This window comes from Salvelinus namaycush, chromosome 34 (assembly GCF_016432855.1).
Source record: "Salvelinus namaycush isolate Seneca chromosome 34, SaNama_1.0, whole genome shotgun sequence".
NCBI lineage: Eukaryota > Metazoa > Chordata > Actinopteri > Salmoniformes > Salmonidae > Salvelinus > Salvelinus namaycush.
Window position 1 is genome coordinate 11,480,806 of NC_052340.1, and position 22,336 is coordinate 11,503,141.

The 22,336-nt window shown below is 43.5% G+C and overlaps 1 protein-coding gene across 4 annotated transcripts in view; it reads right to left on the minus strand.

Annotated features, from left to right (window-relative positions):
- The window catches only part of LOC120029135 (serine/threonine-protein kinase SIK3 homolog), a 42,203-nt gene extending 20,836 nt beyond the window's left edge, over positions 1 to 21,367 (minus strand). For all 4 annotated transcript variants that reach the window (XM_038974444.1, XM_038974443.1, XM_038974442.1 and 1 more), the window contains exon 1: positions 21,066 to 21,367. In XM_038974444.1, coding sequence (XP_038830372.1) covers positions 21,066 to 21,356 — 291 coding nt within the window. In that variant the 5' untranslated portion in view covers positions 21,357 to 21,367. The remainder of the gene's footprint in view (positions 1 to 21,065) is intronic.
- Between the last annotated feature and the right edge of the window lie 969 nt (positions 21,368 to 22,336).

The following is a 22,336-nucleotide window of genomic DNA, read 5'->3' on the forward strand; positions in this document are numbered from 1 at the left end:
ATGTTTGGCAGCATGAGTGAAGGATGCTTTGTTGCGAAATAGGAAGCCAATTCTAGATTTAACTTTGGATTGGAGATGTTTTATGTGAGTCTGGAAGGAGAGTTTACAGTTAACCAGACACCTAGGTATTTGTAGTTGTCCACATATGCTAAGTCCAACATCACTACTCTGGACGGGCAGGCAGGTTCAGGCAGCGATCGGTTGAAGAGCATGCATTTAGTTTTACTTGTATTTAAGAGCAATTGGAGGCCACGGAAGGAGAGTTATGGCATTGAAGCTCGTCTGGAGGGTTGTTAACACAGTGTCCAAAGAAGGGCCAGAAGTATACAGAATGGTGTCGTCTGCATAGAGGTGGATCAGAGACTCACCAGCAGCAAGAGCGACATCATTGATGTATACAGAGAAGAGAGTCGGTCCAAGAATTGAACCCTGTGGAACCCCCATAGCACCCCCATAGAGACTGCCCGGACAACAGGCCCTCCGATTTGACACACTGAACTCTATCAGAGAAGTAGTTGGTGACCAGGCGAGCCAATCATTTGAAAAACCAAGGCTATCGAGTATGCCGATGAGGATGTGGTGATTGACAGAGTCGAAAGCCTTGGCCAGGTCAATGAATACGGCTGCACAGTATTGTTTCTTATCGATGGCGGTTAGGTTATCGTTTAGGACCTTGAGCGTGGCTGAGGTGCACCCATGACCAGCTCTGAAACCAGATTGCATAGCGCAGAAGGTATGGTGGGATTCGAAATGGTCGGTAATCTGTTTATTGACTTGGCTTTCGAAAACCTTAGAAAGACAGGGTAGGATAGATATAGGTCTGTAGCAGTTCGGGTCAAGAGTGTCCCCCCCTTTGAAGAGGGGGATGACTGCAGCTGCTTTCCAATCTTTGGGAATCTCAGACGACACGAAAGAGAGGTTGAACAGGCTAGTAATAGGGGTTGCAACAATTTCGGCAGATCATTTTAGAAAGAAAGGGTCCGGATTGTCTAGCCCGGCTGATTTGTAGGGGTCCAGATTTTGCAGCTCTTTCAGAATATCAGCTGACTGGATTTGGGAGAAGGAGAAATGGGGAAGGCTTGGGCGAGTTGCTGTGGGGGGTGCAGTGCTGTTGACCGGGGTAGGGGTAGCCAGGTGGAAAGCATGGCAAGCCGTAGAAAAATGCTTATTGAAATTCTCAATTATAGTGGATTTATCGGTGGTGACAGTGTTTCCTGTCCTCAGTGCAGTGGGCAGCTGGGAGGAGGTGTTCTTATTCTCCATGGACTTTACAGTGTCCCAGAACTTTTTTGAGTTTGTGTTGCAGGAAGCAAATTTCTGCTTGAAAAAGCTAGCCTTGGCTTTTCTAACTGCCTGTGTATATTGGTTTCCAGCTTCCCTGAAAAGTTGCATATCACAGGGTCTGTTCGATGCTAATGCAGAACGCCATAGGATGTTTTTGTGTTGGTTAAGGGCAGTCAGGTCTGGAGAGAACCAAGGGCTATATCTGTTCCTGGTTCTACATTTCTTGAATGGGACATGCTTATTTAAGATGGTGAGGAAGGCATTAAAAAAAAATAACCAGGCATCCTCTACTGACGGGATGAGATCAATATCCTTCCAGGATACCCCGGCCAGGTCGATTAGAAAGGCCTGCTCGCTGAAGTGTTTCAGGGAGCGTTTGACAGTGATGAGTGGAGTTCGTTTGACCGCTGACCCATTACGGATGCAGGCAATGAGGCAGTGATCGCTGAGATCTTGGTTGAAAACAGCAGAGGTGTATTTAGAGGGCAAGTTGGTTAGGATGATATCTATGAGGGTGCCCGGGGTGTCAAACTCAATTCCTTGAGGGCTACAGTGCCTTCAGAAAGTATTCACACCCCTTGACCTTTTCCACATTTTGTTTTGTTACAGCCTGAATTTAAATGTAATTAAATACCCCACAATGTGGAATTATGGTTTTCAAAATTAATAAAAAAATGAAATGTCTTGAGTCAATAAGTATTCCACCACTTTGTTCTGGCAAGCCTGAATAAGTTCAGGAATAATAAGGTCCTTATCAATGCACATAATAAGTTGCATGGACTCACTCTTTGTGCAACATGATTTTTTAATGACTACCTCATCTCTGTACCCCACACATACAGATAATTGTAAGGTCCCTCAGTCGAGCAGTGAATTTCAAACACAGATTCAACCACAAAGACCAGAGAGGTTTTCCAATGCCAATTAGGCACCTAATTGGTAGATGGGTAAAAAAAAAATAGCATTTTTTAAGCAGATATTGAATATCCCTTTAAGCATGGTGAAGTTATTAATTACACTTTCGATGTTGTACCAATACACCCAGTTACGGGCCTCCCGGGTGGCGCAGTGGTCTAGGGCACTGCATCGCAGTGCTAACTGCGCCACCAGAGTCTCTGGGTTCGCGCCCAGGCTCTGTCGCAGCCGGCCGCGACCGGGAGGTCCGTGGGGCGACGCACAATTGGCATAGCGTCGTCCGGGTTAGGGAGGGTTTGGCCGGTAGGGATATCCTTGTCTCATCGCGCTCCAGCGACTCCTGTGGCGGGCCGGGCGCAGTGCGCGCCAACCAAGGGGGCCAGGTACACGGTGTTTCCTCCGACACATTGGTGCGGCTGGCTTCCGGGTTGGAGGCGCGCTGTGTTAAGAAGCAGTACGGCTGGTTGGGTTGTGCTTCGGAGGACGCATGGCTTTCGACCTTCGTCTCTCCCGAGCCCGTACGGGAGTTGTAGCGATGAGACAAGGTAGTAATTACTAGCGATTGGATACCACGAAAATTGGGGAGAAAATGGGATAAAATTTTAAAAAATATATAAAAAAAAATACACCCAGTTACCACAAAGATACAGGAATCCTTCCCAACTCAGTTGCCGGAGAGGATTTCAGGGATTTCACCATGAGGTCAATGGTGACTTTCAAACAGTTTGAGTTTAATGGCTGTGATAGGAGAAAACTGAGGATGGATCAACAACATTGTAGTTAGTCCACAATACTAACCTAATTGACAGAGTGAACAGAAGGAAGCCTGTACAGAATAACAAATATTCTGGCACTACAATCCATCTGTCCGCATATTTCAAGCCCTGGCATATGAGGGTGCATTAGGGCGATTCGTTTCTCATCAATAATCTTGAAAAAAATGTATACCTAACTGGAAATCAACCAATTCCCCATCGTTAACACAATGGAAAGGTCAAATGCATTATTATCTAAATGTTGAAAGTGCGTGTGGGCGACAGAGAGGAACAACATGGTGCAGTTTGAGGCCATGTGGGGGAGAGTGTTACTGGTACTGGAGATGGTGCTGTTATCAGGTGGTTCTGGGCAGGGTTGATGTTGTGGATGTTTGTGTGCATCTGTATGTTGTCGTTTGTATGTTTAGTATTGTTAAAAAGTTTTAAAAAACACACACACAAAGTAACACTGCAAAAAAAACATTTCACAGCAATTACATTTTTGGCCTGAATACACAGCATGATGTTTGGGGCAAATCCAACACAACACATTACTGAGTACCACTCTCCATATTTTCAAGCATAGTGGTGGCTGCATGCTTAAACATCCTTGTGAGCTGGCTTCACATTCTGGGAATAGTGGTAATATCTGAAGCTACTCTTCCCCCTCTCTGTTCTTGGCCGAGATAATAGAAAGGTGGCCATCTGAGAGCAAGCTGCGGGCCCATTTCCGGCTAGCGGACAGGAAAAGGAAGAGCCAGGCACACGGTGTTCTAGCACCCCTCCACCCCACTGTGGGTACGAGGCCCAGCATCTGGAGCAGGGACACACTTGAAAAACACACACAATACACACAGAATGAACACCACACACTACACACAGAATGACCACACACACACACACACACACACACACAAACGAACACCACACACACACAGAGAATGACCACCACACTACACACACACACAGAATAACCACCACACTACACACACAGTGAACACCACACACAGAATGACCACCACACACTACACACAGAATGACCACACACACATACAGAATGACCACACACACACACACACACACAGAATGAACACCACACACACACAGAATGAACACCACACACACACACAAAGAATGAACACCACACACACAGAATGAACACCACACACACAAACTGGTATTACACAGTAAAAACAGAAAGGCCCAAATGAGGGAGAAAGGTCATGAGGCATTGAGTTCACACTCCCGGTCTCACGCCACAAACCCAAATGCTTTGGGAACATCAAGTCCCTCTCCATGCAAATGGACTCAAAATAAGGAAATCGGTCCGAAATCAAAACTGGAAGAGAGAGCTATGCTGGCCTATAAAAGCTGGCGCCTGCAGGATGTTTGAGAGAACATCATTTGGCAAGCCTGATAAACTGAGCACAAATAGAGGAGTTTGGACACACTATCATAATGACTAGCACAACTCATTTCCTCACACACTTAATTCAACAGCCAGTTGTAGTTGGAACTACTGGCTGGGTCTTGACATGTACAGTTATAGTTACAGTAATCTACTTGGAGGGGTGACGTGTCTGGCCTGCATTACTTTGGAATTTTCCATTGAAAGATATGGATATAGAAGAGAGCCAGTTAAGCTGAAGTGTCACATAGCCCCCGCGATCACAACACTGTTGACCTAACCATAGCACCGCGCCACTGCTGAGACTTAGCAACCAGGAACAAAATGAACAGGAGAGAGAAATAGGCCTACAACACAGCCAGATTATTTGGGGCAAGGCACTCTAAACAACACGACTGTGCTGCTGACAATTACACCAACGGAATGCGGACAAGAGGAATTTTCAAGTTTCATATACAAATGACGACTGTCATCATGAAATTCCTTTCATGCTTTATATAACAGCGGATGACCATGGAGAGCTCAGCGAGTCGAATATGAAAAACAAAAACGTAAATCTGGATATCGAAGACGGAATACAAATGATGTATAAAAAGTTACAATAGAACAAGGAGGTTAACACAAACTAAATGAAACAGACTGGTTTTGTGGATTTAGCCTTGCCTATAATAATATCATGTGGGATACACGTCACATATCAGTTTGCAAACAATGTAAAGAAATATACACTACCGTTCAAAAGTTCTGGGTTTTTCCAGGAAAACATACATGAAATTAGTTGCAAAATGAATAGGAAATATTGTGAAGACGTTGACAAGGTTATAAATATTTATTTTTAATTGAAATAATAATTGTGTTTTTCAAACTTTGCTTTCGTCAAAGAATCCTCCATTTGCAGCAATTACAACCTTGCAGACCTTTGGCATTCTAGTTGTCAATTTGTTGAGGTAATCTGAAGAGATGTCACCCCATGCTTCCTGAAGCACCTCCCACCAGTTGGATTGGCTTGATGGGCACTTCTTACGGTCCATACGGTCAAGCTGCTCCCACAACAGCTCAATAGGGTTGAGATCTGGTGACTGTGCTGGCCACTCCATTATAGACAGAATACCAGCTGACTGCTTCTTCCCTAAATAGTTATTGCATAGTTTGGAGCTGTGCTTTGGGTCATTGTCCTGTTGTAGGAGGAAATTGGCTCCAATTAAGTGCCATCCACAGGGTATGGCATGGCGTTGCAAAATGGAGTGATAGCCTTCCTTCTTCAAGATCCCTTTTACCCTGTACAAATATCCAACTTTACCACCACCAAAGCATCCCCAGACCATCACATTGCCTCCAACATGCTTGACAGATGGCGTCAAGCACTCTTCCAGCATCTTTTCATTTTTTCTGAGTCTCACGAATGTTCTTCTTTGTAATCCGAACCCCTCAAACTTAGATTTGTCTGTCCATAAGTTTTTTCCAATCTTCCTCTGTCCAGTGTCTGTGTTCTTTTGCCCATCTTAATCTTTTCTTTTTATATTGGCCAGTCTGAGATATGGCTTTTTCTTTGCAACTCTGCCTAGAAGGCCAGCATCCTGGAGTCGCCTCTTCACTGTTGGCGTTGAGACTGCTGTTTTTCGGGTACTATTTAATAAAGCTGCCAGTTGAGGACTTGTGAAGCGTCTGTTTCTCAAACTAGACACACTAATGTACTTGTCCTCTTGCTCAGTTGTGCACCGGGGCCTCCCACTCCTCATTCTATTCTGGTTAGAGCCAGTTTGCGCTGTTCTGTGAAGGGAGTAGTACACAGCGTTGTATGAGATCTTCAGTTTCTTGGCATTTTCTCGCATGGAATAGCCTTCATTTCTCTGAACAAGAATAGACTGACGAGTTTCAGAAGAAAAGTCTTTGTTTCTGGCCATTTTGAGCCTGTAATCGAACCCACAAATGCTGGATGCTCCAGATACTCAACTAGTCTGAAGAAGGCAAGTTTTATTGCATCTTTAATTAGCACAACAGTTTTCAGCTGTGCTAACAATTGCAAAAGGGTTTTCTAATGATCAATTAGCCTTTTAAAATGATAAACTTGGATTAGCTAACACAACATGCCATTGGAACACAGGAGTGATGGTTGCTGATAATGGGCCTCTGTACGCCTACGTAGATATTCCATTAAAAATCAGCGGTTTCCAGCTACAATAGTCATTTACAACACTAACAATGTCTACACTGTATTTCTGATCAATTTGATGTTATTTTAATGGACAAAAACAAGGACATTTCTAAGTGAGCCCAAACTTTTGAACGGTTGTGTATATATAATTGAGTTAATAAAGCCGCATGCAAACAGGCAGCTCCAAAATGCAGGCGTTTCAGCCTAGCTCAGTGCTTTCTGTGGTGGTGGGGCAGGCCAGCTGAAAATAGGAGCATTGCACCGTGATTGGCTCAACATTGCACCGTGATTGGCTCAGTGTTCTGTCACTCATGTGGACACTACGTCACCCGCCTTTAGTAAGGGTAGACATCAAGAATTTGAGCCCTTTGGGTTCTGCTATAGACTTAGATTATTAGTGCCCATCCAAGAAGGCTCAAGGTCATTGGCCACAGATAAAATGACATCAAATCACATTATATCTACAGTAGCTTTGATTGGACTGATCATGTCAACATCTAACTTTCAAAGTCTTAGCTAGCAGTCATCAAGTCGACAATCTACTGGCAAATCCTTTTTAATCCTTGTCAAATTAAGAGAAGTAACGAGGAGAAATTATATAGATAAAACATATCGGTGCTCATCGGCCATAAAGATTACCCAACAAGTTGGAAATCGCAAGTTAAACAATGAGTCGTTTGGAAGGAATCTGCAAGTGTTGCAAAGAAACCACTAACATTAGCCTGCTATTCAATGGATACAGTGCTACTGATAGTAGTGGTAGAGGTCGACCGATTATGATTTTTCAACGCCGATACCAATTATTGGAGGACCAAAAAAGGCCGATTCTTTTTATTTTTTTATTTTTTTGTAATAATGACAATTACAACAATACTGAATGAACACTTTTATTTTAACTTATTATAATACATCAATAAATAAATAATGCAAAAACGAAGTGTTGGAGAAGAAAGTAAAAGTGCAATATGTGCCATGTAAAAAAGCTAACGTTTAAGTTCCTTGCTCAGAACATGAGAACATATGAAAGCTGGTGGTTCCTTTATTTTATTTTTTTATATATATTTTTTTACCCCCTTTTTCTCCCCAATTTCGTGGTATCCAATTGTTAGTAGTTACTGTCTTGTCTCATCGCTACAACTCCCGTACGGGCTCGGGAGAGACAAAGGTCGAGAGCCATGCGTCCTCCGAAACACAACCCAACCAAGCCGCACTGCTTCTTAACACAGCGCGCATCCAACCCGAAGCCAGCCGCACCAATCTGTCAGAGGAAACACCGTACACCTAGCGACCTGGTCAGCGCGCACTGCGCCCGGCCCGCCACAGGAGTCGCTAGTGCGCGATGAGACAAGGATATCCCTACCGGCCAAACCCTCCCTAACCCGGACGACGCTGGACGAATTGTGCGTCGCCCCATGGACCTCCCGGTTGCGGCCAGCTGCGACAGAGCCTGGGCTCGAGCGAGAGTCTGTGGTGGCACAGCTAGCACTGCGATGCAGTGCCTTAGACCACTGCGCCAACCGGGAGGCTGGTTCCTTTTAACATGAGTCTTCAATATTCCCAGGTAAGAAGTTTTAGGTTGTAGTTATTATAGGAATTATAGGACTATTTATCTCTATACCATTTGTATTTCATATACCTTTGACTATTGGATGTTCTTATAGGCACTTTAGTATTGCCAGTGTAACAGTTTAGCTTTCGCCCCTCTCCTCGCTCGAACTAGGAACACATCGAAAACAGCCACCCTCGAAGCATCGTTATCCATTGCTCCACAAATTCCGCGGCCCTTGCATAGCAAGGGGAACAACTACTTCAAGGTCTCAGAGCGAGTGCCGTCACCGATTGAAACGCTATTAGCGCGCACCCCGCTAACTAGCTAGCCATTTCACATCGGTTACACCAGCCTAATCTCGGGAGTTGATAGGCTTGAAGTCATAAACAGCTCAATGCTTGAAGCACACGAAAGTGCTGTTTGAATGAATGCTTACGAGCCTGCTGCTGCCTACCACCGCTCAGTCAGACTGCTCTATCAAATCATAGACTTAGTTATAACATAATAACACACAGAAATACGAGCCTTAGGTCATTAATATGGTCAAATCCGGAAACTATCATTTTGAAAACAAAACATTTATTCTTTCAGTGAAATACGGAACCGTTCCGTATTTTATCTAACGGGTGGCAACCCTAAGTCTAAATATTGCTGTTACATTGTACAACCTTCAATGTTGTCATAATTATGTACAATTCTGGCAAATTAATTACGGTCTTTGTTAGGAATAAATGGTCTTCACACAGTTCGCCAAGGCGACCCAAACTGCTGCATATACCCTGACTGCTTGCACGGAACGCAAGAGAAGTGACACAAATCATGTGCACTATAGGCCTACCGCTGGCCAATCGGGTGGCTCAGATGACTGTCTGCAGTGATGTGGCAGATATAAAAGAAAGCTACAGCAAAGTTAAGACAGATTTCAAAACGTTTAAAACCGTGAAGAGAGAGAGACTGTCAACGACTACAGCAACGAGATGCTGTTTTTATGAGTGACTTAATGTTTAAGTACTTACTCAGCACTGTCAACACTTTATATTCAACACTTTTATAAGCCATAAAATGAGCATTCTTCCCATTTCCACTCAGCGCTACAAGCAAACACTGCAGCAGTAATGAATAAGTAGTGTATCTATAGGCTTGTGTTGATGTTATTATTATTATCTTGGGTCTTTTTTAATATCAAGGAATATTTCACTTTCTCTGTTCATAGGAGTAACGACATGAACTTGTGCATGAGGCAGAAATAATGCAGTGCAACCCGAGTTTCGCCATCATATGGAAGACTGTGTCCCTTTTTGGTCAGTGTCAGTGGAGGACAGGGAGAGCGGAGGGATGTTGAGGCGGACCCTCAGTCTGCTGCTCACCCCATCAGCTGAGACTGACCATCAGATGCAGGCGCCATCAGCCCAATAAAATAAACAGTAAATTATTTAAATGTATGCTCACTCAGCTGTGCTTCACAAGTAATACAACAACGGAGCTATAACCGGTGTGATCATATAGCCTACCTCAAATTTTGAAACAGAATTGTAAAAAAAAATGTCCAGAACAACAATGCATTGGCAGGGCAATTCAAGCAAAGCCAATATGAGGTGATAATGTATTGGGCCTATAGCTTACTGCACAAACCTCATTGCTACAGTGGGTAGAATGGCGCCGGAGGGGATGGCTGACGTTTTACGTGCTCTAACCAACTGTGTTATTTTGTTCGTTTTTTTTCGCGTTGTTTAACTTATATTTTAACTTATTTTGCACATAAATTTGCTGCTACTGTCTCTTATGACCGAAAATAACAGCAATTACTCACCTCGTACTGGAAGAAGGTTTTTTCTTTAACAAGTCCGACGCAAAGGATATACTGCTTTCTCAGAAACTGGCCCAAATCCCTGTCATTTACGTAAAGAAAAGACGGAGAAAAAGGGGATGGAGGTCGGGCTGCCTTCTGAGAATTTGTAGGCGAGTGAGTAAACCCCCACTGCCAAATAAAATGGATGACCTACCATCAAGATTATCCTACCAACGGAAAATTAAAAACGGTAATATCTTATGTTTCACCGAGTCGTGGCTGAACGACGACACGGATAATATAGAACCGGCAGGACAGAGAAGCACGTTTGGTAAGACGAGGGGCGGGGGTGTGTGTCTATTTGTCAAAAACAGCTTAATATTAAAGAAGTCTCGAGGTATTGCTCACCTGAGGTAGAGTACCTTATGATAAGCTGTAGACCACACTATCTATATTACTCGTAGCCGTCTATTTACCACCACAAACCAATGATGGCACTAAGACCGCACTCAACCAGCTGTATAAGGCCATAAGCAAACAAGAAAATGCTCATCCAGAAGCGGCGCTCCTAGTGGCCGGGGACTTTAATGCAGGGAAACTAAAAACCGTTTTACCTCATTTCTACCAGCATGTCACAAGTGCAACCAGGGGGAGAAAGAAAAAAAACTCGAGACCACCTTTACTCCACACACAGAGACACGTACAAAGCTTCCCCCCCCCCCCCCACACTCCATTTGGCAAATCTGACCATAATTCTATCCTCCTGATTCCTGCTTACAAGCAAAAGCTAAAGCAGGAAGTACCAGTGACTCACTCAACAAGGAAGTGGTCAGATGACGCTGATGCTAAGCTACAGGGCTGTTTTGCTAGCACAGACTGGAATATGTTCCGGGATTCATCCTATGGCATTGAGGATTATACCACCTCAGTCACCGGCTTCATCATTAACTTCTCTAGGATAGGGGGCAGCATTTTCACGTTTGGATGGAAAGCATACCCAAATTCAACTGCCTGAGTTGAATGCATATTGTTAGTAGATTTGGATAGAAAACACTCTGAAGTTTCTAAAACTGTTTGAATCGTGTCTGTGAGTATAACAGAACTTATTTAGCAGGCGAAACCCCGAGGACAAACCAGATTTTTTTTTTTTTTGGAGGTCACTCTCTTTTCAATGGATTTTCATTGGGAATACAGATTTTGACCTTCTTTGACTAATTGACCTTCTTGCAGTTCCTACCGCTTCCACTGGATGTCAACAGTCTTCAGAAATTAGTTGAGGGTTTTTCCTTTGTGTAATGAAGAAGTACGGCCATTTTGAATCAAAGTCACTTGAAGTGTCCTGTTAGATAGAAACGCATAACCAGAAAGCATGCTACAGATTGTTTTAATCCTGTATTGAACACAGATCATCCCGTCTTCAATTTTATCGATTATTAACGTAAAAAAATACCTAAAGTTGTATTACAAAAGTAGTTAGACATTTTTTGGCAAAGTTTACAGGTAACCTTTGAGATATTTTGTAGTCACGTTTGAGCAAGTTGGAAGCAGTGTTTTTCTGGATCAAAGGCGCCAAATAAATGGACATTTTGGATATATATCGATGGAATTAATTGAACAAAAGGACCATTTGTGATGTTTATGGGACATATTGGAGTGCCAACAACAGAAGCTCGTCAAAGGTAAGGCATGAATTATATTTTTATTTCTGCGTTTTGTGTCACGCCTGCAGAGTTGAAATATGCTTATCTCTCTTTGTTTACAATGGTGCTAACTCAGATAAGAGCATCGTTTGCTTTTGCCGAAAACCCTATTTGAATTCTGACATGTTGGCTGGATTCACAACCAGTGTAGCTTTAATTTGGTATATTTCATGTGTGATTTAATGAAAGTTTGATTTTTATAGTAATTCATTTGAATTTGGCGCTCTGCATTTTCTCTGGCTTTTTGCCAAGTGAGAGTAGCGTCCCGCCTAAACTCAGATTTTTGGATATAAATATGAACTTTACCGAACAAAACATACATGTATTGTGTAACATGAAGTCCTATGAGTGTCATCTGATGAAGATTATCAAAGGTTAGTGATTCATTTTATCTCTATTTCTGCTTTTTGTTACTCCTCTCTTTGGCTGGAAAAATGGCTGTGTTTTTCTGTGGCTATGTACTGACCTAACATAATCGTTTGGTGTGCTTTCGCCGTAAATCCTTTTTGAAATCATGTTGGCTGGATTCACAAAAAGTGTAGCTTTAATTTGGTGTCTTTCATGTGTGATTTCATGACAGTTTGATTTTTATAGTAATATATTTGAATTTGGCGCTCTGCATTTTTACTGGCTTTTGGCCAAGTGGGACGTTAGCGTCCCACATATCCTAGAGAAGTTAAGTGCAATGACAAAATCGTCACCACAGTGACCGTACGTACATATCCCAACCAGAAGCCATGAATTACAGGCAACATCCGCATCGAGATAAAGGCTAGAGCTACCGCTTTCAAGGAGCGGGACACTAATCCTACAAGAAATCCACAAGCAAAGCATCAAAACAGGATTGAATTGAATCCTACTACACCGGCTCTGACGGTCGTCAGATGTGGCAGGGCTTAAACTATTACGGACTACAAAGGGAAACCCAGACAAGAGCTGCCCAGTGACGCGAGCCTACCAGACGAGCTAAACGCTTTTAATGTTTGCTTTGAGGCAAGGAACACTGAAGCATGCATGAGAGCACCAGCTGTTCCGGGCGACTGTGTGCTAACAGTCTCGGTCGCCGATGTGAGCACGACCTTTAAACAGGTCAACATTCACAAAGCCGCGGGGCCAGACGGATTACCAGGATGTTTTCTCAAAGCATTGAGGCTGGTCATGGTTCACATTAACAGCATCCTACCGGATACCCTAGACCCACTCCAATTCGCATATTGCCCCAACAGATCCACAGATGACGAAATCTCAATTGCAAAAGGAACACCTACGTGAGAATGCTGTTCATTGACTACAGCTCAGCGTTCAACACCATAGTGCCCACAAAGCTCATAACTAAGCTAAGGACGCTGGGACTCAACACCTCCCTCTGCAACTGGATCCTGGACTTCCTGACGGGCCGCCCCCAGGTGGTAAGGATAGGCAATAACATGTCTGCCATGCTGATCCTCAACACTGGGGCCCCTCAGGGGTGTGTGTTTAGTCCACTCCTGTACTCCTTGTTCACCCACGACTGCGTGGGCAAACACGACTCCAACACCATCATTAAGTTTGCTGACTACACAACAGTGTTGGGCCTCATCACCGACAACAATGAGACAGCTTATAGGGAGGAGGTCAGAGACCTGGCAGTATGGTGCCAACCTCTCCCTCAATGTGAGCAAGACAAAGGAGCTGATCGTGGACTACAGGAAAAGGAGGGCCGAACAGGCCCCCATTAACATCGAAGTGGCTGTAGTGGAGCGGGTCGAGAGTTAAGTTCCTTGGTGTCCACATCACCAACAAACTATCATGGTCCAAACACACCAAGACAGTCGTGAAGAGGGCACAACAACCCATTTTACCCCTCAGAAGACTGAAAAGATTTGGCATTGGTCCCCAGATCCTCAAAAAGTTCTACAGCTGCACCAGAGAGCATCCTGACCGGTTGCATCACCGCCTGGTATGGCAACTGCTCTGCATCTGACCATAAGGCGCTACAGAGGGTAGTGCGTACGGCCCAGTACATCACTGGGGCCAAGCTTCCTGCCATCAAGGACCTATATAAGAGGCGGTGTCAGAGGAAAGCCCCAAAAATGTCAAAGACTCCAATCATAGACTGTTCTCTCTGCTACCGCACGGCAAGCGGTACCGGAGAGCTAAGTCTAGATCCAAAAGGCTCCTTAACAGCTTCTACCACCAAGCCATAAGACTGCTGAACAATTAATAAAATGGCCACCGGACTATTTACATTGACTGACCCCCACCCCCGCTGTTTATTATCTATGCATAGTCACTTCAACCCCCAATGTGTACAAATTACCTCGACTAACCTGTCCCCTTGCACATTGACTCGGTACCGGTACCCCCTGTACATAGCCTTGTTATAGTTATTTTGTGTTTTAATACATTTTAGATTAAGGCTGGAACGTAACAAAATGTGGAAAAGGTCAAAGGGTCTGAATAAATACAATTCTATTGCATTGACACGGACTACTCAGCCCGTACTGTACACAGATCTGTGCGGCATAAACAATCAGAGCTGCAGTAGGCCTATATGCAAATAGACCCTTGCCATATATGGATCTGTGCCATTTACTTTGAACTGGACTGTGCTTACAGCATGAGCGGTTGAGTAGATGCGCTTGTTTTGAGATGAAAGCGAGAGCTTTGCATGTAGCCACGTGTGCACATTTTGTTTAAATCCTTTGCTAGTTTCTCTTTAATAATGGTATGGGAATAATAATGCCTTTTATTTTGTAAAGTGGATTCTTGCATCAAACAGCAACATTTTCAGTCACCTCCTTGTCTGAAGGACAAGCGGATAAACAGGTTAATGTTAAGCCCTGCATGTTTTTTTAACCAAAGTCCCATGGAATGTAGGCCTATATTGAACACCACACATTGGCTGCAACTGTAGGCTGAATGATAGCTGTTCTATTTCCATGTTAAAAAGTTATGGGATTAATTTTCTCCATTGTTTTTGATGGTAGGCCTACGTTATGATCAAATAGCCACAGTCACCAACATGGCCACTGTTAAAACTAACTTAAAGCAAGTACAGCCTCAGTGTTCACAGAAAATGCACGCAGGAAGTTGCACGGAATTTTCAATGTTCAAGTTTGCGCTCAGCAGACTAGAAATTGTCTCAGTGCTGAAAGAAATTTGAAGGAACATTGGCTAACAGGTGAGAGCGTTTTAAAAGACAGCCATGAAGATACCATCTCAGCTGTCTGCAATGAGAATAGTCAAAGTTATTTCATCTTTACTGCAGTCAGTCAGTCAGTGAGGCCCAAAGCCGCATGACTCAGGAGCAATGCTAACCGACAGAGACCAGCGCTGTGTCCTCATCTGAGAGGAGACCAAGACTCCCCCTCCCCCTACACACAAACATTTATTTATTTATTTAACCTTTATTTAACTAGGCAAGTCAGTTAAGAACAAATTCTTATTTACAATGACGGCCTACACCGGCTAAACCCGGACGACGCTGGGCCAATTGTGCGCCGGCCTATGGAACTCCCAATCACGGCCGGTTGTGACACAGCCTGGATATATACACAGAAACACACAGAGACACTCAAAACACACACTCATACAAACATAGCCTACACACACACACACACACAGAAACACACTGTGCATCTTAACATATGACAGTCAGGATGAGTGGGATTGTGGACAGGGTTGGTTTGGGTACACAGAGTGCTACCAAGCGTGTGCATGCGAGTGACCGTGTTGCATGCGCGTCCTTGTATTCTGCTGTTTGAGAGCAAGAGATGATCAGTTTGACATTGTTCTAGTATGGGGGGAAAAAGTATAATCTTTGCCAATACTGACATCAAAAACATTCACATTTCCGGCTAAAGGTCAGTTGAAATGGCGTTATCACAACCACTTAACAAGAACTGGTTAAGCTATAAACCGTTTATAATAACTTTATTATTTCGATCAGCTTTTCCCGCTGGGTTCCCTGTTGTAGAGGGTTGCCCTTCTATTCAGGTGTGCCATAAGCATCACATGATCACACAAATAAGCCTGCATCATTTATTCAACCCATGTTGTTAGTTTCCTTTGCTTGATCCTTTCGGCGGCAACACTACGCAGCGCTGCATGCAGGAGGTCCTCACCCCTGCTGCTCAACGTTCTGTCATCATCATGGAGACTGGGTCACCACACAGGGTGAAAGTTCAATTCATCTCCAGACTCGGTGCAAGGTTACCAGTAACAAGAGACTCAGACTTTAACCTGGGGGGAAAACCAGTATGGTGGCGGCTGTGGCCTCGTCGTATCAACACGTGCTAGCTACCAACAAACGGTCACCCCGCCCTTCAACCACACAGCGGAGCCGAAGGCTTTGCACACTCCTCCAGGGAGAGAAAGACTGTTCTGTGTGTGCGTGGGTGTCACGCATGTGGGTGACTCAGCTCATAAGGTCCAAGTTCAGATATTCCTGCATGCGTCTGAAATATGCCGTAAAATTTTGTGATATATTGTAAACCTAAACAATAAATGTGCTATATGCACACAAACATCTGCCACAATGTATGTGTTCCAAAGTAACAGCCTACTCATGTGCATGCGCATCAGGAGTGCATGTGCTATTTTAACCATGAATAGTTCTCATTCATCAACGAGGCAGCCAATACCCTAAATGGACAATGGGGAAAATCAAGAACACAACTCAGTCTTTCTAAAAATCAAAGCAAACGAGCAAAACCGATAAGTAAAGAGGCGTAAAACACTAACAGACACAACCCAGAGGACAATCTGGATCATAAAAATGGGTAGTTCCAGTTCTGGATGCTGATTGGCTGAGTCCGCGTCCCAGTTGTGGGTATAATCATAATAGCCTATTCACGATATAGCACAGTCTCTAGTTCCTTATTGCTTCAATGTCCACGGTCACATAGGCCAAAACCTTCATCTGATTAAACCACCCACTTAAACTAAAACCTCCATCACATAATACGTGGCACCTCCATTTAAAAATGAGAAGAGTTTTTCTGTAGACAGTGTTTGCATTGGATCTTGCGATCAGCCAATGAGTGTGGTACCCTCGTGGCAGCTGAGCTCCATACATGGAGAGGGGTCATGACGAGCATCAAGTCTCTGTTGTCCTCCATCTCTATGGATACCAACAAGATTCCAATGGAATTACCTTTCCCGGGGAGCGTGACGTTGATAGCACACTAACGTTAAGTGACTCTGACGTGTACGTCAACGTTGCCAACTGACTCGAGGGGGTGCGGGGGGGCTGACCGGACTGGCACATGCGGACAGGCGATGCCGTGGGCCTATTAGTCAAGAGGCTAAATATAGCTGATGAGACGGTGTTATACCGCATGGACCCAGACCATACATTCAGTAAGACCTGAATGTAGGTGAAAGTCACCATTAAGGGGACTCCTACTAGGAACCATTCTTTGGTAAAAAGGGGGTAAGTTTGGACAATGGTATGAACTCTGTGACTATCAAAAATGAAAAACCTAATCTTTAATTAAATAGCTGAAGGAATAGTCTACTGCAGGGGTACTCAAGGACTATTTGAGAACGTCCGGTCATACAAATTTCCTAGGTGGCAAAGATCGGGATGATTATTGTCAATTATCGGCGTAATAACAAACCCACACCTTGCAACCCCAAACTGTTCACAGCCCATTTGATGGCAGAAAGAAAATTGTGCAGTTTTAAAGCCAATTTCCTGCAATTCTACACATTTTGCGTGGGTCGGGGATTTTTGCTGATTTAAGCTAATTTCCTGCAATTCCACACATTTTCCTATGTCTTATGTGTGTTTATATGATACCAGGGGTCGAAGGCCGACCTATTTCTATTTACTTTGACCCTGTTCTGGGTCCGGGTTGCCAGTTGAGTATGGCTGGTCTACTGTATATGTGTGATAAGGTTTTTTCACTATAATCTAGCTAGCCTACTACCAAAGAGCCTACTCAGATATGAAGTCATATAGCTACAAACTATAAATAAGTAGTATGAAATTGCCTGTCAGAAACTACTGGTTTTGAATTTTGAAAATGACGAATTAGACCTAGGACAGATTCTACTAGGGTTAGTACTGAACGCACACCAACAAGAACATGAGAGGATTGACGTACAGATTCTCTCTGTGCATAACCCAATAACTATGGGGCATGAAGGTAGGTCAAGCAGCAACACCACAATTGGTCAAGCAGCAACACCATTATTCATACAAATTAAATCACAGCGTGACACGTGCGTTAGGCCCGTTATCTAACGTTGCCTGGACATCGCGGCTACTGCTCCTCCTCCTCAATGCAAATCTAAACTGAGGAGGAGGCAGTAGGGGAGGAAGTCTGGATAGAGACAGTGTAATGTGAGGAGACAGTGCGATGCACCGGACAAGCCATAGCACGCCGGCTGTCATCTTTAACCATACCTGTCTGACTGTAGTGGAGCCAAAAGGAGGTGCCAAGTCTTCTGATAAGGGGGGGGGGGAGCTAGGCAGTTGGCAGACATATTTAGGTTTATAAACACTTTTTTTTATTCAGGGGTGTGTGTGTGTGTTTTGTTGTTGACCTCGTCCTGAGCGTGTCAGGTCTGGCCTAGCGGCTCTTGGAGTGTCCCTCTTCCAGAGCTGTGACGCCTGGCTTAGTCTAACACCCCGGCTCCACAATCCCCTTCTCCCTGGCTGATGTTGCAGACAGAAGCACTGAGCTATAGCTCCGGTCTTTCACACCACTGATTAGGCATGACTAATACTGGCGGAGAAGACTAGTCCAAATATGCTGAAATGGCTCACTTCTACGTAGGCTAACTGACTGCTAGGGAGGGTGTCATGTCAATGTATATGAGCAATATTAATAGATAGGCTACTGTTTGAATTCAGTAGAAATTAGTTGATGTAGCTAGAAGAGGCAACTTTTTATGTTTATTATTCCATTATCATGCAATTGCTCTTGAATCAGGACAGTCAGCAGCTATTTGGTTGCATAACATGCCCCTGTTAGGACTTTGAATTTCATAAACATGACCAGAAATATCAGCATTTGTAACCTTGAGTTGGTGAGAAGGCAGCACCAATGCACTGGTTTCATGTGCTTGCGCATCTATTTTCAAAAACATTAGCTAGTGCCATTTAAATTGTACAAAGAAACCAGGTGAACCTGAAGCATGTTGGCTGTCAAATGTCAAAAATATATCATCCTTCATAAGATGCAATGGGAGGGGTAAAAAACAGGGGACCAAAACATGTTTTGGGTGGTGGTACATTTAATGACAAACCTAAAACAATAATATTTGGACCAGCTACTTCCTCCAAACATTACATGCAAACCACACTGGCCATGTTGCATGCACGAGCGTCGCAAAATAAATGTACACATACTTGTTACTCAATCATTTCACCCACACCATTCTTGCGCATCTGCGATGCCAACTGCTAAAATAGAACTTGGTTATTTTTGAGATACTCCACAAGCTGCAAGTCCTCTCCTTATCGGGTATGAGGAAAATACACCCACGTGGATGCTTGAAAGACAAACAATGAGAGATGAATTAAAGATAACAAGGTTTCCCTTTAAATCTGTGGATTAATCGTTGTAGTAGAAAACACCAGATTTTGTATGACTCCGGGTCAAAATTCTACAAAGAACCAGCTAAAAAGAAGACCATATGCATGTCAGGTAAAATAACAACCCAATGTTCATCACCCAGGAAAAACTAGCTAGCTAGCTAAATCTCCACGAATGTTTCATGTGTGTTTCGACCTGCCCCCTGTGATTCAGTGTGGCATATTTAATTACACATTTATTAAATGAAAGAATTCAAATGTCAATCTCGCAATTACAATGCCCTTTGCCTAGAAAGGGTAATTTACAAATTGCACTAATGCAATGCATTCTACCAATCCAGCAGAATGTAAAATGTCATGGCCTGTGTGGAGTCCCCCTGTGCAAAAGTATCACTCAACAAAAAACTTGGCCTAACAATCGAGAGATTGTAGTTTTTAGTGGTCAGTGTTTTATCAATGAATCGTTATGTAACTTTAAGGCACTAATATGTGGTTCCCTACAAATACATTTTCACAAGTTCTGTAGATTAGTTTAAGCTGCTTAGGCTATAGCCTAATATATTTTTTAACATGTTCCATGTCACCATGTGAGTTAATCTATCAGAACAGTCAGCCTCCCTCACACAACACACATAGAAGTAGTGAAGTTTTCTGTCTTATACACACTTTACAATCGTGATTCCCTTACAGGTAGCCTTCTGTGTATCCCTCTCTAATGACTCTGGCCTCAGTTCGATCCCATGAACGTGTTGCAGATCCACAGTCTTATTAGTAGGAGTTGCCACAGGTTTAGTGGCACTGGCACAAGTTTAAAAGCATGGCCAGAGTGGGTAGGCTATCATTTGCCCTGTTCTACTCCTTGGTCACCTAGGTCATTATTGAGAGTAAAAAATAAAACCGCTTCACAATAAGATACCTGGGAAAATAAGGCAAAACGTGGATTTTTTTTAAAGTAGCCTACTGTTCATGCTAAGGTCTCTCATCAATAAGGATGAATGATATGTAGGTAAAAATTGGGACTACTATGATTGTTTTTTTGTTTCAATATTGAAAAAAAAGATCTGTAGTCTCCAGTGCCTATCTGCCAGCAATGCATCTGCCTACAGACGCCCACACTATGCAACAGCATACGCACACTCAAAGGGATATCAATAAGCTATGACATATCTGAGGCAGCCAATAGCCCCTGCCTATACCCAAATGAAAATGCCACATAACCTGGCACAAACTAAAATACCAGTTCTTGAATACACCCCCATTATATTAAATGAATACACCATGAGAAAATGTTAAACATTCAAACTTTTTCAGTGACAAAATACATTGTTAGTCAACACATTTTTAGGGATGAGTTCTGGCCAGCCAGCAATACGTTAACAGCCTGTCAAACCAGCTTGTTTTTTCAGTTAGTTACCTAGTCAACGATTGCCAAAGGAACATTCACTTAAATCTAACAAATATATATACTTGCTTGCTAATGATACGTATAAACTACTGATGACATAGATTACACGATTCTTGTGATCCTACCTAGCTAATACATAATGCCAAAAATAGCTGGTCAGATAGCTAGCTGATTGGAAACCCCAAATAGAACAAATGTAACGTTAGTTAACTACCGCAGCCAAATAGCAAACGTTATGCTCGAAGTCCCCCTCTCCTCTTTCATCCCAGCGGTACCCTTCTCTCCGTCGACAAGTGACCCCCGCTGTCCTTGTTACATTACAACAGATTTTATCATGTGAAAAACTAATCGGAAAAACTACAAGGCGAATGGTTGCTTATGATGCCCCATGTTTACACCCCCGCACTGAGCACTGCGACCAAAAGCGGACTAGCCGTTGTAACGTTACTCGCTCCCAAGCCCGAAGGCCCAATCTTCAGCCTAGATGAGAGTGACAGCGATAACACAGTCAAATGAGTACAAATCGTTGACAACCTGTAATTGATCCAGTTCAAAAACCCTTTATTAATCATCGTACCTTTGCTTTGGTGATGATGTGTGTTGCCAATTTAACAACAGCGAAATTCCCCTTGCCGATGGTCCGCTCGATTTCGTAGTAGCCCACTCGGGCTGGGGGGGGCCTGCTGGCCAAGGGATGGCCGGGGTTGGTGATGCACCCCGCAGCCGGGGTAGGTCGATTGGAGTGGCTGATCCCAGAGGATGGCTGTGCTCGGTTCTGGGCGCCCATGCCTGCGTGGGCCGGTCGGGTAGAGTGCGTAATCCCGGCCGCAGCGGACCCAGCTGCATCTCCGCTTGACACGGCCGCCATCTTCTCGCCTCTCTGCGGGAACAACAACCAGCCTTGCGCAGCGCGCATCGCGGGCACGCCTCCCGCCCTGCGTCATATTACGTAGACAGCCCCTTCGCAGCGCCCTCTCTAGGTTGTAACTATAGCAACTATCAGCGTAACAATGACTTCATCCACAGAAACGGTTGCCTTGGCGACAGAACTGCGCATTATCGCGCTGGCGCAAGTCTGTGTGTTTCTTAACCGGGAAGACCGCCATGCAGTTTCACATGTCTGTCGAGTGTACATCACATGGTTGGATCGATTCGACATCTCTGGTTCAACTCATTCTAAATACTTTATTGCCTGCAAAATGTCACGGATCACCTCGTTCAGACGTTCCATCTGAAAAAAATACAGTTATTATATTCTGTTCTATTCCATTCTATTCTATTATTTTACATCTGGCGGCATATACCTACAAACACACCACACACATCCCATTGGAAGTAATTTTTTAATCTGCATTGTTGGGAAGGGCTTGTAACGCAAACATTTCACTATAAATTCTACACCTTTGTATTCGGCCCATGTGACAAATACAATTTGATTTGATGTCATGTCATGTCTCATCCATCATCTACAGCAGCGTTATCAAATATATTGTGAGGTGTCCAATCCCGCTTGAGTAAAATAAACAAGGGGAATTCATTCAATTTACTTTAAAATGATCAAAATCCAATTGAAAATGTATAGAAATGATTCACCAACAGTACCAGACCAAAGTTTGGACACACCTACTCATTCAAGGGTTTTTCTTAATTTTCACTATTTTCTACATTGTATAATAACAGTGAAGACATCAAACTATGAAATAACACATGGAATCATGTAGTAACCAAAAACAGTGTTAAACAAATCAAAATATATTTTATATTTGAGATTCTTCAAAGTAGCCACCCTTTGCCTTGATGACAGCTTTGATGTCTTCACTATTATTCTACAATGTAGAAAATTGTATT